Source organism: Ochlerotatus camptorhynchus, unplaced genomic scaffold (assembly GCF_037179485.1).
Source record: "Ochlerotatus camptorhynchus isolate MF236.1 unplaced genomic scaffold, CSIRO-AGI_Acam_v1.1 ptg000434l, whole genome shotgun sequence".
Lineage (NCBI taxonomy): Eukaryota > Metazoa > Arthropoda > Insecta > Diptera > Culicidae > Ochlerotatus > Ochlerotatus camptorhynchus.
The window spans coordinates 9557974-9575884 of record NW_027040920.1 but is presented as its reverse complement, the minus strand read 5'-3'; the positions used below and the strand labels follow the sequence as shown (position 1 = coordinate 9575884).

The 17911-nt window shown below is 41.8% G+C and overlaps 2 protein-coding genes across 3 annotated transcripts; one reads left to right on the top strand and one right to left on the bottom strand.

The window, feature by feature from the left end:
- Window positions 1-11991: 11991 nt before the first annotated feature.
- On the top strand, window positions 11992-14931 carry LOC135711586 (E3 ubiquitin-protein ligase RNF25). 2 transcript variants are annotated; one of them, XR_010518497.1, is made up of 5 exons: window positions 11992-12374; window positions 12489-12557; window positions 12704-13400; window positions 13465-14125; window positions 14894-14931. XR_010518497.1 is itself a non-coding variant. In XM_065234460.1 (4 exons), exons 1-4 carry the CDS (start codon window positions 12367-12369, stop codon window positions 13900-13902), a joined length of 1212 nt encoding a protein of 403 aa, XP_065090532.1. In that variant the 5' UTR covers window positions 11992-12366; the 3' UTR covers window positions 13903-14925. The 2 variants fall into 2 exon arrangements, 1 of the variants encoding a protein (XP_065090532.1); XM_065234460.1 differs by having other exon boundaries at window positions 13465-14925.
- Window positions 14932-16054: 1123 nt separating this feature from the next.
- LOC135711585 (uncharacterized) lies at window positions 16055-16992 on the bottom strand. Its single transcript, XM_065234459.1, has one exon. It carries the CDS (start codon window positions 16851-16853, stop codon window positions 16227-16229), a length of 627 nt encoding a protein of 208 aa, XP_065090531.1. The 5' UTR covers window positions 16854-16992; the 3' UTR covers window positions 16055-16226.
- Window positions 16993-17911: the final 919 nt, after the last annotated feature.

Here is a 17911-nt window from a genome sequence, read left to right as displayed (position 1 = left end):
GTATTGAAAGGGATATGTAAAACCCTGGACGAACCAAGTAAAAGTTTTACATAATTATAAGTTGCTAATGCAACACGTAGCTGTAAGATCACTTTGTACAATTTTGTTGAATAAAATGAAGTTTCATAGGTTACTCCAGATTCTTCTCTTTTTTGAATCCGAAAGAACTTTCGGCCTAGAAGTGAAAACTTCTCTCCTTAACCGGGGAAAAAAGTAGCTCCTAGAATCGAGAAACAGTGTCTGATCTGAAAGCGAAAGACTCTCCTTAACCGGAGAAGAAAGTAGCTTTTGGCGGCGACATTTCATGGTGGCTCCAGAGAGGAATCTTGGAGGACGTTTTCCGACGTTTTGAGCCCGCGAACTTCCAGTCAGTCGAAATCTGACTGCAAAGGACCGCAAAGTTGGCGGTTTAAGTGGGCCGTTGAGCCAAAGTGTCAATCTGACAAAGTGTGGCGTTAAGCCAAATAGCAGTCAGTCGAAATCTGACTGCAAAGAACCGCAAAGTTGGCGGTTTAAGTGGGCCGTTGAGCCAAAGTGTCAATCTGACAAAGTGTGGCGTTAAGCCAAATAGCAGTCAGTCGAAATCTGACTGCAAAGAACCGCAAAGTTGGCGGTTTAAGTGGGCCGTTGAGCCAAAGTGTCAATCTGACAAAGTGTGGCGTTAAGCCAAATAGCAGTCAGTCGAAATCTGACTGCAAAGAACCGCAAAGTTGGCGGTTTAAGTGGGCCGTTGAGCCAAAGTGTCAATCTGACAAAGTGTGGCGTTAAGCCAAATAGCAGTCAGTCGAAATCTGACTGCAAAGAACCGCAAAGTTGGCGGTTTAAGTGGGCCGTTGAGCCAAAGTGTCAATCTGACAAAGTGTGGCGTTAAGCCAAATAGCAGTCAGTCGAAATCTGACTGTAAAAGAACCGCAAGTTGGCAGTTCCAGTGGGCCTTTGTGCCAAATAGTGTGGCGTTAAGCCAAATAGCAGTCAGTCGAAATCTGACTGTAAAAGAACCGCAAGTTGGCAGTTCCAGTGGGCCTTTGTGCCAAATAGTGTGGCGTTAAGCCAAATAGCAGTCAGTCGAAATCTGACTGTAAAGAACCGCAAGTTGGCAGTTCCAGTGGGCCTTTGTGCCAAATAGTGTGGCGTTAAGCCAAATAGCAGTCAGTCGAAATCTGACTGTAAAGAACCGCAAGTTGGCAGTTCCAGTGGGCCTTTGTGCCAAATAGTGTGGCGTTAAGCCAAATAGCAGTCAGTCGAAATCTGACTGTAAAGAACCGCAAGTTGGCAGTTCCAGTGGGCCTTTGTGCCAAATAGTGTGGCGTTAAGCCAAATAGCAGTCAGTCGAAATCTGACTGCAAAGAACCGCAAAGTTGGCGGTTTAAGTGGGCCGTTGAGCCAAAGTGTCAATCTGACAAAGTGTGGCGTTAAGCCAAATAGCAGTCAGCCGAAATCTGACTGTAAAAGAACCGCAAGTTGGCAGTTCCAGTGGGCCTTTGTGCCAAATAGTGTGGCGTTAAGCCAAATAGCAGTCAGTCGAAATCTGACTGTAAAGAACCGCAAGTTGGCAGTTCCAGTGGGCCTTTGTGCCAAATAGTGTGGCGTTAAGCCAAATAGCAGTCAGTCGAAATCTGACTGTAAAGAACCGCAAGTTGGCAGTTCCAGTGGGCCTTTGTGCCAAATAGTGTGGCGTTAAGCCAAATAGCAGTCAGTCGAAATCTGACTGTAAAGAACCGCAAGTTGGCAGTTCCAGTGGGCCTTTGTGCCAAATAGTGTGGCGTTAAGCCAAATAGCAGTCAGTCGAAATCTGACTGTAAAGAACCGCAAGTTGGCAGTTCCAGTGGGCCTTTGTGCCAAATAGTGTGGCGTTAAGCCAAATAGCAGTCAGTCGAAATCTGACTGCAAAGAACCGCAAAGTTGGCGTTTTAAGTGGGCCGTTGAGCCAAAGTGCAAATCTGACAAAGGTCAGATAGTGCGAACATTTGGGCTCGTCAAAGCCAAGTAGGCTTATAGCCAAGTGATCTGAAAAGTTTCAGAAAATCCGGACATCGGTGGAAGTGGACATGAACGATTTGCAAAAAGAAATTGATGAATTGGTCGAGTATTTCAACGAAATCGACATTCAGGTTGCAAAATTAAAAAAAGTAAAGAAATATAAAAAGTGGCTAAATGAACCCTTTCCAAAGGGAGTGTATTGTGTAAGCAAGGCGTTTCCAGTGACCTTGTGGCGCGGTACCGATAAAGGAAAAGTGTTCCGGCAACATATTAGCAAATTCACTTTACACCACGCCACAAAGAAGTAGCTCAAGCCAGAGTAATAAAACGCCGCACTTTCCCACGGCTGAAGGCCAGAAGCAGACCACAAGCAACAAGGCTACAAGTTCATCAAATCCGGACTCCCACGGCTGAAGGCCGAAAATATCACAAAAGCTATAGGCCAACCGAAATCCTAGAAGGACGTCCAGTGGCAAGGAGCAGACCAATGGCGAGCTGTTAGGCCATTAATATCAACAAAGTTCAAATTAAAGTGTGAGTAAAATCAGAGTTGACGCTATTATATTATCAGGTAGAAATTTATAAATTAAAAAAAAAACAAGATGAGTGAAAAATTTGTTGTTAATAAAAACCGACACTGTCGTCTTTGTATGAAAGACGACAGTGATAACATGGTGGCCTGCGACGATTGCGATCGCTGGTTCCACCTGACCTGTGTAGGATTAGATCACATACCGAAGAAAAAAGAGCCTTGGACATGTACAAAATGTACTAAGATTAGAGTCCATTTGGCTACACAGGAAGAGCAAATACAAACTCTTCAAAACAGGAAAGAATACAAGACTAATGCAGATAGCCAAGTAGAAGCTTTCGAAGCGATCATTAAAATAATTAATGGTATCAATGCTAGCGGACAAAACACAACGGAAAAATACATTTTAAGACAGTCATTACTGGAGTTGCCATATTTTGATGGAAACTTCAAAGCTTGGCCAAGATTTAAAAAAACATACCTCGAAACCACACAGCGGGGAAATTTTTCGAACCTTGAAAATTTACACCGTATACAGAAAATTCTAAAAGGAGATGCATTGCGCGCGGTTAGCGCACTTCTTCTCGACTCCGATAATGTGGATTTGATAATACGAAAATTAGAGGACCAATTTGGAAGTGTAGAATTGGTTTATTCTGGATTATTGCAAGAGGTTCTTGCAACTAGAAATCCTCGTTTTGAAACCCCAAAAACAATGGTGGATTTCATCTCTGCAATTGGGAATTTGGTAATTAATATGACGTGTCTTGATCATAAGGAATATCTAAATGATCAAAGATTAATTAGAGATCTGGCGGGAAAATTACCCAATGGGCTGCATCAACAATGGTTGATGCATGTAAATGAAAATAAGACATTGTCAACTATATTAAATCCATTTATCGCTCCAACACTATGTGATTTCTATGAATGGTTAAAGCCCCAAGAAAAACTGGCTACAATGTTGATAGCTGATAAGGGGATTAAAAATGAAAAGTTTTCCAGATTGGAAAGACCCGATAGAGTGAACTACCACAGTACAGGGTATCCTAAGTGCCTTAAGTGTGGACAAAATCACCGATTAACAGGATGCAATGAATTTAGAGGATTGTCTTCCGAAGAAAGAAGACAGTTTATAATGAAGAAGAAACTTTGTTTTTCATGTTGCAATCCAAATCATATATTAAAGGATTGTAGAGTAGCACGACCATGCAATATTGACGGATGTACCAGTAAACATAATCGATTGCTACATCCAAGAACTGATAAAAAAGAAAAATTAAGGAAAAGTTCTGAAACCACTATTGCGTCTGACAAAGTAAACTGTCACGTACAAAAACACAACATGGTGTATTATCAAATTTTGCCTGTTACTTTGAACAACGGAAAAGACAGTTTAAAAACTCACGTATTTTTCGATTCAGGTTCATCGGTAAGCTTAATTCATAATAGCGTAGTTGAACGATTGAATATTTCAGGATTTAATAAGCCTATGACTATAGCTTGGACAAACGGAGAGGTCCAAGAAGAAACTAAGAGTATGACCGTTCAAGTCCATATCAAAGGTGAAAACGAGAAATCGTTTTTGCTTAAGGATTTACGTACAATTAATGAACTGGCTTTACCCATGCAATCTATTGATTCAAAACAAATACAAGAACAGTTCCCATATCTAAAGGGAATAGAACTGCAATCTTACGATAAGGCAGTCCCAACGATATTATTAGGATTACCACATGCATATCTCTTTAAGGGTATTGAAGAAAGATCGCGTGGATTTTCTGAACCTATTGCCAAGAAAACAAAGTTGGGATGGGTTATATTCGGTACCAGCCGAAATAACACCGAAAACAAAAATCATGTGTTTGTAATGAATGAGGTGAATGAAGAAGAAAAAACAATGAAGGAGATAATGGCAGATTACTTCTCTACAGAAGCCTTTGGCGTAAAGGTACCTCAGAGCGAATTAATATCAAAATTAGACGAACGCGCTCTAAAAATTATGCAAGAAACATGGAAACCAACTGATAAGGGTTACGAAATCGGCCTCTTGTGGAAAAATGATAAGGTCGAATTTCCAAATAGTTTTTCTACGGCTCTGAATCGCTTTCTGTTATTAGAAAAGAAATTAGAGAAGGATTCTTCTTTAAAAGAATGGTATAGTACACAAATTGATGAGTATGTAAGGAAAGGATATCTTAAAAAGTTAAGTCCTGATGAGTATATGATTGATACTGCGAGAACCTTTTACATACCTCATTTTATAACTATCAACCAAAGTAAACAACCGCCTAAACCAAGAATGGTATTTGATGCGGCAACTAAGATTGATGGAGTTTCTTTAAATTCACAATTATTAGCAGGACCTGACATGACAGAGTCAGCTCTTGATATAAAGATGAGATTTAGAGAAGGTCCAATAGCAATAACCGGGGATATTCAGGAGGCCTTCCATCAGGTGAAAATCAGAAAAGAAGATCGAGAATCACAAAGAATGGTATCTCGAAAGCAACCTAATACAAGATTGGACATCTATGAAATGCAAGTAATGACCTTTGGAGCTACTTGCTCACCAGCTTGTATGCAATTTGTCAAGAATGAAAATGCTAAACAATTCATAAATGAAAGACCTAAAGCAGTTGAGGCTATAATTAAAAATCACTATGTAGATGATTATTTAGACAGCTTCAACGAAGTGAAAGAAGCTGTAAAAACTGTATCAGACATCATTCAGATACATGATAAAGCTAACTTCCGAATAAGGAATTTTATATCAAATTCGAAGTCCTGCTTGAAGCAATTACCAAATGATAGAATCTCTCCAATAAAGGAAGTGAAACTGGATGATAACGAAAATGTATATGAAAAGGTCCTGGGTATGTATTGGGACACGCAAAACGATAAACTTACATTTAAAATCAACATTCCCAATTTAGTAATGTTGGAACCGACAAAAAGACAAGTGTTGTCTTTTATTATGAGTGTGTATGATCCTCTTGGGTTAATCGCACATATAACAATCGAATCTAAAATAATAATGCAAGATTTATGGCGACGTGGTATAGACTGGGATGATAAAATTCCCGATGACATAAATAAGATTTGGCAAACCTGGATTAATAGATTGTCTTCCTTATCTAAGATAAAAATCCCAAGATGTTACTCTTATTTTAAAGGCGTGATACGTCGAGAACTTCATGTTTTTTGCGACGCCTCACTGAACGCTTTCGCTACTGTTATAGATATGAGAACAGTAAGCAAAGACGGCATTGATGTAACGATTGTTGCTGCCAAATCAAAGGTTGCTCCCACGAAAATAATGTCAATACCTCGTTTAGAACTACAAGCTGCTGTATTAGGGACAAGATTATCTAATACAGTACAGAGAGCATTAAGACTACAAATAGACCAGGTTATATACTGGTCCGATTCAAAAACAGTCATAAGTTGGATCAAATCTGAATTAAGAAAGTTCAAACAATTCGTTCAATACCGTGTTAGTGAAATCCTCGAAAGCACCGTTGAATCACAATGGAAATATATTAGTTCAGCAGCAAACCCGGCTGATGAAGGAACTAAAGTAAAACAATCGAAATCGTCTTGGATTGAAGGACCAGCGTTTTTGAAGCTGGACGAGAAACATTGGCCATCCGTGAATGGGGACAATCATAGTTCAGACTTAAGTCATGAAGAATTACGTCCCGTACATTCAATAAAGAGCATAAGCAAACCAAATTTAGATTGGCTGAACGTTAAATGGTGTTCGGATTGGGACCGTTTAAAAAGGTCTGTATGCATTACAATAAAATATATAGAGTGGCTTAGGTCTAAAACAAACAAAGAATTGAGATTCGATAAGACCATCAGTGCTGTTGATATGGAAAAGGCAGAAATTTTGCTGATTCTGAAAACTCAATGGGATGCATTTCCAGATGAGTTAACGGAACTCAATGTTAAACAGACGGTTGACAAATCTAGCAAAATACGAACGCTAACACCATTCCTAGATCAAAATGGTACAATAAAATCAGAAACACGATATAAGGATGCAGAGTGCGTTCCTTATGCGGCTCGATATCCTTACATACTTCCAGCAAAGCATCATGTAGTTGATTTAATATTGAAAAATCAACATGAACAGTTTAAACATAAAAAAATGAAGGCTACGATAGCAGCAGTGCAACAAAAATATCATGTTATCCAAATAGATGCTGGAATGAAGAGGACAATAAAAAAATGTCAACATTGTAAAAATGAAAATGCGAAGATAAATACCCCTAAAATGGCACCTCTACCTGAGTGTCGATTGCAACCGTTCGTGAAACCATTCACCCATACCGGAGTAGATTACTTTGGGCCGTACAATGTGTCCATCGGACGGAGAACAGAAAAACGATGGGGAGCATTGTTTACATGTATGACAACAAGGGCAGTATATCTTGAAATAGCCCATGATCTGTCTGCAGATGCATTTTTATTATGCTTGAACTCAGTGCAGAACAGACGAGGCAGAATAAAATTCCTTTATAGCGACAACGGTACTAATTTTGTAGGAGCTGACAATGAACTAAAAAAGATTCAGCACAGACTTGCGTCAAGAGGAATTGAATGGCATTTCAACCCTCCATCATCTCCACACTTTGGTGGAGCATGGGAAAGGTTGGTTCAAGAAGTTAAAAGTCTTTTACCAAATCAAACTATGCCAGAACACACATTCCGTGCGTTATTAACAGAAATCGAAAATATAATAAATAGTAGACCTTTGACGAAAATATCTTTAGATGCCACGGATGACGAACCACTCACTCCAAACCACTTCCTAATTGGTTGTGCCGGCGGTGCCGAACCATCATTGAATGATGTGTCGAAGGCAGAGGCCACTAGACAACAATGGAAGAAAGTGCAGTCTATGGCTAAAACTTACTGGGATAGGTGGTTACACGAATACCTTCCTTCATTAGCCAAAAGATCAAAATGGTCGGAAGCTGTGAAAAATGTAAAGGAAGGAGACATCGTTATGATTGCTGAAGATGATCAAAAGGCAAAGTGGAAAAAGGGAGTTGTTTTGAAAACACATGTAGGCAAGGATGGTCAGGTAAGATCGGCTGTTGTGAAAACAGCCTCTGGAGAATACACTCGACCAGTAGTCAAATTGGCTATTATGGATGTTGAGCCGCCAGGCGAAGCTTCTTCAAATGAAGACAATAAAAAAGAACAAGTAGCATCAAAACGGGTGTTGAAACACCAAGATGTTGAAACTATCATTAAAAAAGATTGCTTTGTGGGAATGATACACAAAGTAAATGACGAAACACTCGCGGAATAACGATCATATATAAGTAAACCTAGAAGGATTTACGGGCTCCGGAATGTTACCGCGAGGCAATTAATTTCAAACCAAAACCATAAGATACTCACAGTTGCATCCCGTTTGCATAGCCCTAGCTGACGTTGATCCAAGGCCAAGAATATGAAATGAAAAGTAGGGCAAAAGGAGCGAGAGCTCGTTTTACATAATCTAACTGCAGTATTTACTTAGGAACGTTTCTGCGTTCAAGTAGGATAAACACGCCCACGCATGGCATGCTTGCGCATCTAGGTTACGTTTAGCTTTCCCTCTCTGTTTATCCTTAACGAAGGATATAATTATAATGTTTAAACGTTACAAATGTCTCATTCTTATTTGTAGAGCCATATCAGATCTGAGTTACAAAAAGAAATAAACTTACAAGATAACCCGAGAAATCCCAGATCTGAGAAGGCATAGTATATAAGATCCAAATAACACAAATTTACCCTTTCAAGGGCGATCGAAATCCTAGCTAATAGAATAGGCAAAATTAGGTCAAAAGTCCGGTATTGAAAGGGATATGTAAAACCCTGGACGAACCAAGTAAAAGTTTTACATAATTATAAGTTGCTAATGCAACACGTAGCTGTAAGATCACTTTGTACAATTTTGTTGAATAAAATGAAGTTTCATAGGTTACTCCAGATTCTTCTCTTTTTTGAATCCGAAAGAACTTTCGGCCTAGAAGTGAAAACTTCTCTCCTTAACCGGGGAAAAAAGTAGCTCCTAGAATCGAGAAACAGTGTCTGATCTGAAAGCGAAAGACTCTCCCTAACCGGAGAAGAAAGTAGCTTTTGGCGGCGACATACATGAACATAAGAACATTGTGAAAACATATTATGGGAAGTTCTATGCTTTTTATGGCAGTGTCGATAATTTTTAAGAATTAAAAAAATTGGGAAGATCAGAGAACTTCAATGCTGATGTAACAACAAATTCAAGAAAATTGTGAGAGCACTTAAGAGATTTTGTGTAGATGGAAAATTTAAAAATAAACTTGCAGCGTGGTATTGTACCAAACTGTCATTGTCATCAATTTCGGCATCACTTTCTCGAAAATCTGACGATCAATAACAGAGACTTTCTCTTTCGTTAATAACTATAGCTCATAACCGTTTCTTGTTGTGTTTGTCGTATTGTTTATTTTTTATTGTTTATTGAAAAATTCAACTGACAATTACTGTCTAAATGAATAAAACTTAAACTAAATAGTTACGGTCAACGGTACGGAAAAGGCCAAGTAGCCGATGACGAAACACGTCAGCTGATACATTGAAGTCGAACATATAAAAAAAAAGTTGTTGAATTGCCGGCTGATTGCTCGAATTGGCTCGTGTTGTGTATAATTCCGGCTCCGTGGTTCCAAAAACAGAAAGTCGCGTTGACGAAGAGACCTCTCAGGGGCATACATATTTAGCTGTGACAGCAGTGTTGGGCAGTCAATGTCACCTGTAAGCAGCTTTCCAGCGAACATAGCTTGAGCGACCGTCCGTCTCACTTCTAATGGCTCGATTCCCAGGAGACGGCAACGCTTCTCGTACGGTGGCAAGTTCGTTGGGTCACGCCAGTTGAGGAAACGAAGAGCATATCTCACAAACTTGCGTTGAACGGATTCAATTCTAGTGATCCAGCTAGCATGGAAAGGGCACCAAACAACTGAACTTGACTCCAATAAGGATCGCACAAGCGAGCAGTAAAGTGACCTGAGACATAGCGGGTCACGAAACTCGTCGGCAATTTTGAAAATAAAGCCCAATTGTCGATTAGCTGTGGAGATGATGTCATTGTAGTGGATTCTGAAAGTGAGTCTGCAGTCCAAGGTAACGCCAAGATCCTTTATGTGCTCTACACGAGCAAGACAGCGTCCGTAGAGAACATAGTCAAACATGATTGGTTCGATTTTTCGGTGATAGGAAATAATGTTACATTTTTCTATGCTTAGACTCATCAAATTTCTTGAGCACCAGTCAGCAAAAATACCTAACATATTCTGGAGATCCCAGCAGTCCGAGAGGCTTTTAATAATTTTGTAGATTTTCGTATCGATGCCGGCATCCTGATGGTATCAGCAAGGCGACATCGTTTAAAAAGATCGAAAATAGTAGCGGTCCTAGGTTACTGCCTTGCGGGACTCCCGAGTTGTTTGAGAAAACATCCGATTCCGACGCGCCAATCGTGACATGTACATAGCGATTCACCAAGTAAGATCTGAACCAATCCACAGCAGTTGACGAGATGCCAAGTATCTCCAGCTTGGCCAGCAAGACCCAACAAACATTGAATGTTGAATAAGAGTTTATTCAGGCAAAAACAAGCTTCTTCAGCTAAAAAATAGCTTAATCAGCTGTTGATCAACTCAAATTGTTTGTTGGGGATATTATGGTTCACCGTGTCAAATGCAGCTTTTAGATCCATATACGCAGTATTGACTTGCCATCCTGAATCCATGCATCGCAGACAGTTAGAAGTGAACTGCACCAGGTTCGTGGACACGGAGCGCTTCGGGTAGAAACCGTGTTGTTCTGTATCGATATAATTTTTGCAGCGTGTGAACAGAGCACCATTTATGATAATCTCGAACAGTTTTGAGCAGGCACACAGGGAGGTGATTCCACGATAATTTATGACATTCCGTTTATCTCCTTTTTTGTGCACTGGGAACAGAAAAGAAAGTTTCCAGCGGCAGGGGAACTCACATTGCTGTGCCGAGAGATTGAATAGTCTCGCAAGTGGAAGACAGAGATTGGCTACACAACGTTTTAGAACTGATGACGGAATGCCGTCAGGTCCGGAGGCGAACGAGAGCTTCAGTCTGCGTGTTGCGGCTATCACCATGTCTTCTGAAATGCGCGGAATAACGAAACTAAACACATCACGTGGCATCCCAACAGCAGCATCCAGCACTTGTGTTGGCGAAGCGGAGAAATCGTTGAACACTTGCTTGAAATGACGAGCAAACAAGTCGCATTTTTCTCTTTCACTATTAGCCGAGTCATTCCCGAGAAACATGGAACAAGGCAATCCGGATTCCTTCCGTTTTGAGTTGACAAACGACCAAAAACTTTTCGGATTCGTGCTAAGGTTCGCTTCCGTGCGTCTCACGTGTCGATTATAGAGAAAACGATTGTAATTTCGATAACTACGCCTCGCAAAATTGAACAGTCGTTTGTAGTACGGTGAGCGAGAGTTACAATACTTTCGGAGGACGGCAGAGCGTTGACGTTTTAGCACGCGTAGGCGTGGGTTAGACTATGCAGGCTTTAGCGGAGGTCGTCGAGCTGGGACAATGCGGAAAATAGCATCTTCCAGTGCAGCAGTGAAAAAATCCACTGCATCATTCACGCTAGCGGCAGTTTCGATAAATTGCTAATCAATTTCCGCAAGCGCATTGTTTAATGCAACATAATCGGCCCGGCGAAAGTCCAAAGAGTAGCACTCAGATGACGGCGTAAAAAGAATCGGCGCAGGTAAACTAAATGACACGACGAGAGCGGGATGATCGGCATCTAGATCAATCAGTGGCTCGACCGGCAAGGAAACAGAAGTGCCCGGTAGTGCGGAATCATTTGCCAGGACAAGATCTAGCAAACGTCCATTTCGGTTCGGAAAAGTATTCACTTGTGTGAACCCGTAAAAGTTAAAACCGTCCAAAAGAGCACAGCAAGCAACCGGCATATGCGAAAGCAGTGGATCAATTAATGGTGTGCCACTGTCTGTAAAGCGCCACTGCAGACCAGCTTGATTGTAGTCACCAAATACCAAAGCGGGAGAGCAGGGACTTAATTGTATTAGATGCTAGATAAAAGCTTCTTTTATCGATCTGTGTGCTGAAAATACCTGGGAATGTCTTTACATGGCCGTGGGGATACAAAGAGAAAGCCGACGAAGAGAATGTGTCAATGTTACTCAGGACCTAATGCAATGTTCAGGTTGAATTGTCAAATTTAAGTGAAAATTCACCAAATGGAACACAGCCTTAATTCCGACTGTATTCAAAAAAGGGTTTTTGGTAACTATGCCCCTACTTTCCAATGACGCCTATGGAACATTTCCTCAATTTTACCGATTTTACCTCCTCCGTCACATCAACAAAGAGCTGCCAAAAAGTTTTGGTTCGGTTTTGATGCGGTTGTTTTTCTTTCTGTCCGTTTCCTGCGCCTCCTCAGTTCTTATCGAACGAATTTTGAAGTTTCCCTGGCCATCGATCCGTTTTGGGCATTGACTCCGCGTTTCCCTCTATCCTCACATCGTCCCGTCTTGTGACTGGCCTGCGAAAAGTGTTTTCATTCACAAGCAACAGCAGCGTACAGCCGAGAGCGCATATCAAAGGCAGATTGTGAACAAACGTGCATCGCAGGAAAAGGCTAGTGTCGGAAAATTGATTTTTTCCTCACGGTTTTTGTGAGCAGGGGAAGAGTTTTTCGTCGTGTGAAAATTGGTGTTTAACGACCAAGCGAAACGGATTTTGGAAATAGTTTTACGAGACTGTTGGCAGGAGTAGAAAATGGATGCGTAAGTAATAACTCAGATGGAAAATCGATTTCCGCCCCGAAGCGGAATTTTCCAACCTGTCGTCAATGGTAAATTTGGGATGATTTACTGTAAAATGTGTATTTTTTTACACAGGTTAATGGACGAAGTGGAATCGTTGGAGGCGATTCTGATGGAGGATGTTGCTATTACTCGGAACAGTGGGTAAGTGACACTGAGAGGGAGCGAGGATTTGCGTTTCCTTTTTTGTCTAGGATGCAATTGGGGGAGAAAATCGATTGCACAACTGCAGTTGCAAATTTTGGGCTAATCAAGGGCTTTGTCTATTTATTTTTTTTTGTTCTTCCTAGTGGCATTCCGGAGATGATAGAAACAACCGTGTTTCCCACGGTAGGCGAAGAGGTAGACAGTCAGTATGTGTGCATCACGCTGCAGGTACTTCCAGGACCGGGGTATCCGGATGTGAAACCGAGTATAAAATTGAAAAATCCTCGCGGGCTGGATGATCACATAATCAACAGCATCGATGCAGCGGTGAAGCAAAAGCTGGACGAATCCGTGGGGCAACCGGTGGTGTTCGATTTGATCGATCTCATTCGGGAACAGTTGACGGAAAGCAATTTGCCATCGGGGCAGTGTGTTATTTGTCTGTACGGATTCCAGGACGGGGATGCCTTTACGAAAACCATGTGCTATCACTATCTGCACAGTCACTGTTTGGCGTGCCATTTGAATGCTTCGAAGCGAAACTACGACGAGGAGTTGGCAAAAATGCCGGTTTGGAAGCAGAAGGAATCCAAACCATATCAGGCCCTGTGTCCGGTTTGTAGGGAACCGATCGAGGTGGACGTTGAGCCTTTGACAAAATGTAGACCGCCGAGAGAGCTGGCAAGTGCTCCCAAGTTTCGTTTGACCGACGAGCTCAAATCGCTGCAGGCACAAATGAATCGGCTCTATTTGCATCAGAAGAGTCGTGGTGGGATTATAGATTTGGACGCGGAGGAAGGCAATGTAATTGCAATCGAAACGGAGAATGCCAACAGTGAGGTGAGTATTTGGTGATAAGTTCGAATGCTTGATGTGATTATTGAATGCAATCGATTTTTTTCAGTCATCGAAAAGCACAAACGAAACCTCGCAGGATGGCACTGCATCTGAGCACCCACCGGTGCAACAGCTGCAGAAGCAGAACAATGCATCGTCGATGAGTAGTTCCACACAGCACGATCGCGGAAACACTTCGCGACATTCCGGGGCAGGCCCCGGAGGCAGTCGAGGTTTTCAAGGAAACCGCTTAAATCGGCCTCAAAATGGACCTCCCGGCGCTTCAGCAGACGCCGATGCGGCCCAGTCTCAGCAGCACAATTCTCATCACCACTATCGCGGAGGAGGTGGTCATCGTCACCGTCGTGGCGGTCATCACCATCATCACCATCACCACGGAGGTCGCCACGAGCGTGGTGCGGCCGGCTCCGGAAGTGGTAACAGCTCCGCCGGTCCCGCTGGCCAGAAGAACTTAAACAATCCTTGCGCATCCGGTGCTAGGTGACAATTGTTGCCCCCGGAACTGGAACAGTGGAGCAGAGCTCTGGAAGCACTGGAGTTGAAGCAACAGCACCAGAATCCACATCAGATGCTCCTCGATAAACCAGCAAGAACAGCAGCAAATTTCGATCAACATAATCAGCGCCGCCACGATCGAACCTCCGCAGTACTGCTGGATGACACTTCAACCCGGCGGCAACGGTTGCTGATATAACATTTGGCCCAAGGTAAGCTCGTACAACTTTCGCACGATATCGATATCGCTAAATATTCAGCCACCCGGTCAAACACTTTATCCACTAGTAGCACTTGTACCCGGAAAACCAGTGACGAAGATCAAGATATTCGTAGTCCTAGATGTAATAGCCAATCAAATTGTATAACTCTTACTCAAAACCAACAACCACGTAAACGCATACGACTGATTAGAATATCATCCCTTTGTCCGAGCGTGCCAATGACGGTGGCGGCGGTCAACAGCAAGATACTGATGCTGTTGTTGTTGGCACTGCTGGACGTTTTAATAAGTTTTGTACGAACCTCCTGTCATCGGGCTGTCGCCGCCCTCGCGGTGCAAGTCCCGTTCAATATATTCAATTATCGGCACTCGAGTCGATCGTCTAGTGCTGCAATAACTACTACTATTACAACTACTACTACACTGATTTGTGATATTTTGTAACGGCGTTTTTTTTTTGTCGGTAGTGCAGTGGGCATTTTCAATGCGTGAGCTTGTAGAATGCGTTACAGAACAGATGAAAAATTGTTAGGATAGTGTGTTATCAAAACGAAAAGATTAGTACTCGAGATTGCATCAACTGTGTGTTGGTTTATTTCTATCTAAAAGACTTCTGCCGCAGGTCGTTTAAGCTACTGAATTAACCCTTGAATACTTCAGCACTTTCCCCTAGAAAACCTATAAATATAACTATTTGAAAATATCCCAAAATTTCAAATTTATTTCAAATTTAACTAAAATTCTTAATCTTTTTCAGTTTAGGTTCTCAGGGTGGCTAGCAAACCGGGAATGTTAGCGGAAAGAATCCGGGAATTTGAAGATAAAATTTGGAAAATCTATAATTCTTTATACATGGTCACTTAACTTGTAAGTAGATAGTGTTTGTAAAATGAAGATTTTATTGCCTTAGCGCTTAGGTCTAATTTTACATAAATTTGGTTAAAATATCTTAACATATGTAAATGTATCGTAGCTATTAGGAGTACACTTGGTTATGATCAGTCTTGTAAGCGGTCACGGTAGTCGACACATTTTCTGTGATAATCGACTGCTTTTGCCTCCGACACTTGGAAAACAAGCTATCATATTACAGTACCAAACTCAAATGTCATACGACAGGCTCTGTCATATGACACTGTCGCCGAAGACCGTCACGAATGTATGTATTTTAGTTTTTCTCATAAGAGGAGCTGCTGGTGTTGTGCTTGTGTGAATTCTGAAAATAGCAAGCAATGATGTCCTAGGAATAACATTTCTGATCAGAAATGGTTTAATTTACACCAAATTGAGGAATTAGAACGAAATTACTCATGTCATATGATAGTTATTTGATAATTTTCTTTTTTCTCGAATGTTATTCTACCGGTTGTGTTGTGTGAGAGAGACGACGGTAGAGCATGCGTGTAGGAATAAAAACAGACTGTTGCGCACGACAACGAAGCGAGTGTAGTAAAAAACGTCAACAGTTTCAACCCCTGGTTATGATCACAATGTACTTCGTATGTATGGCTAAAGATCGCGGTAACCCTCATCTATCCACATACAAGTGTGTTCATACTTTTGTTTTTCTGTGGACATTTTAAAAACGTGTTTTTGCTACTATTCATGACACTTAAATTTACAGCACTATTTAAATAAAACAACTGGTTAAAGAATCCTGATGAATGTGGGCGTCTTAGTGGAATACCTGTATAATGAAAGAGAGAGAGAAGGATTAGTAATTTCCATTTAATTCCACTACCTTATTTGCTTATCCTTGACAGACACGCGTATTTCGCCTACAATGTGCAGCCTTCTTCGGTGTCTTGTACTAATACTCGACAAGACACTGAAGAAGTCTGCACATTGTAGACGAAATACGCGTATCTGTCAAGGATAAGCAAATAAGGTAGTGGAATTAAATGAAAATTACTAATCCTTCTCTCTCTCCTCTCTCATTAAACTGGTTAATGTTATTTACATTTTACTCCAGGAGTTGAAGATACATATTATAGGTTGGTCCATCTCGCCACAATCTTCTTCGCTTGTTCGTTGGGTGTCGTATCTTCGTGTTTCTGGTTCATGGTTTTAGCTGATGGTGTTGTCCTGATTTAAATTTGGCTTTTGGTTTCCTTGATGAATCTTGTGATCTGTTTGAGTTCTTCTTCACAAAGCTCGATTAGAACTTGTTCGATTGGCTTCATGTATTCTAGTATCGGGTACTTGTTTCGTTCAATATTGAACTTTGGACAGTCATATAGGATGTGTTTGATGTCTTCTTTTACTTCGCACCAATCACACTGGTCGTCTATCTCCCATCCCCACGTGGCTCTTTTGGATTTGGTGAGTGCATGACCACTTCTTATTCTGTTCAAGGTTTTTACTTCGTCCGGATTCAGTTGCAGCTCGTGTGACCAGATTTTCCTACCTGGTGTCTCCATTAGGTTAAAGTGCCAACATCCTTTGGTTTTTGATTTTTCCTTGTAACGTCTGCTCCAGTCTGCCCAAACATCCAGGTTGCTGAGTCTCAGCGCATCTGCCATGGTGAGTCCGTTGAAGAATGTCTGTTTCTCCCTGCTTTTTTGCTTCGCTGCTTGATCTGCTACTTCGTTTCCTCTAATCCCAACGTGGCTTGGAATCCATTGGATTTTGATGGTGTTTTCTCTCGTACCTTGTAGCTCCTTGTAGATTTCCCAAGCGATATAGTTGTTTGCGATGATGTCCTCGTTTAGGAGCATCTCGCACGCGCTCCTTGAGTCCGTGAAAATCACCGCTTTTTTGTAGTTTTCCTTCTTTGCTGTTTCCACCGCCTGGAGAATCGCTAGAAGTTCCGCGTTGGTGATGGTAAAGTTGCTGTTAATGCTTTCGGCTGCTTTACGTTTCCTGTTGTCGTCATATACCGTGAATGCTACTCCAGCTTCCGATTTTGATCCGTCCGTGAAAATCCTCTCATATTTTTTGTACGTTGTGTTTTCTTCTTCCCTGTATATTCTTCTCCATGATTCCTCGCTGACGTTGTCCTTCTTGACGTTCTTTCCTCCTAGGTTAAGGCGTACAGTCATGAAAAGGTCTGAACTTCTGAAGTACCGCATTCTCTTCTTCCTTGGGAGTTCCTTATCTGAGGGGTGTATTTGATACAGCAAGTCCACGTGCTTGTCCGCCGTTTCCGTTAGGTACGAACCGTTGCCCATTTCTTTGCACAACGCGTCGCAGACAAACTTCATGATAGGGGTTCTGAAGTATGTCGTTCTTACTAGTTCCCTCTTCGTTAGCGCTTCTATTCTCAACATCATCGGTAATTGTCCTGACTCCGCTAGCATGACGTGCACCGGAGTGCTCGGTAGGTACCGCATCGCTTGCCTTATGTACGCGTTCTGAACGACTTGCAGCTTGTCCAAATTGGTTTTTGCAGCGTTGCCAAACACCGTTGCTCCGTACTCCATGCGGCTTCTTATTATGGCGTTCCCAATTTTTATCAACGTCTCCGGGTTTGCACCACTTGTTTTCTTGGAGAGTAGCTTCATCAATCCTAGTTTCTTGCCTGCTTTGTCTCTGATGTTTTCGATGTGCTTCCTGTGCCGGAGTTCTCTGTCCAGGGTGTATCCAAGGTATTGATGCGTGTTGACTAACTCGATTTGCCCACCTTTGACCGATATCCTGAGCTTGTCCGTGTTCTTCCTTGTGAACGGGATCGCTGCTGACTTCTGGAACCTTCAGGTTTAATTGGTCGAGCCTTGTGTACATCTGCTGTACGAGAGAGGTGATCTCAACTGCCTCCTCAAGCGTGTCGGCTGTC

Coding starts and splice junctions, on each gene's coding strand:
- LOC135711586 (XM_065234460.1), top strand. Junction 12,558..12,703: donor GCTATTACTCGGAACAGTGG/GTAAGTGACACT, acceptor TGTTCTTCCTAG/TGGCATTCCGGAGATGATAG. Junction 13,401..13,464: donor CGGAGAATGCCAACAGTGAG/GTGAGTATTTGG, acceptor GATTTTTTTCAG/TCATCGAAAAGCACAAACGA.
- LOC135711585 (XM_065234459.1), bottom strand. CDS start 16,853: ATGCTCCTAAACGAGGACATCATCGCAAACAACTATATCGCTTGGGAA.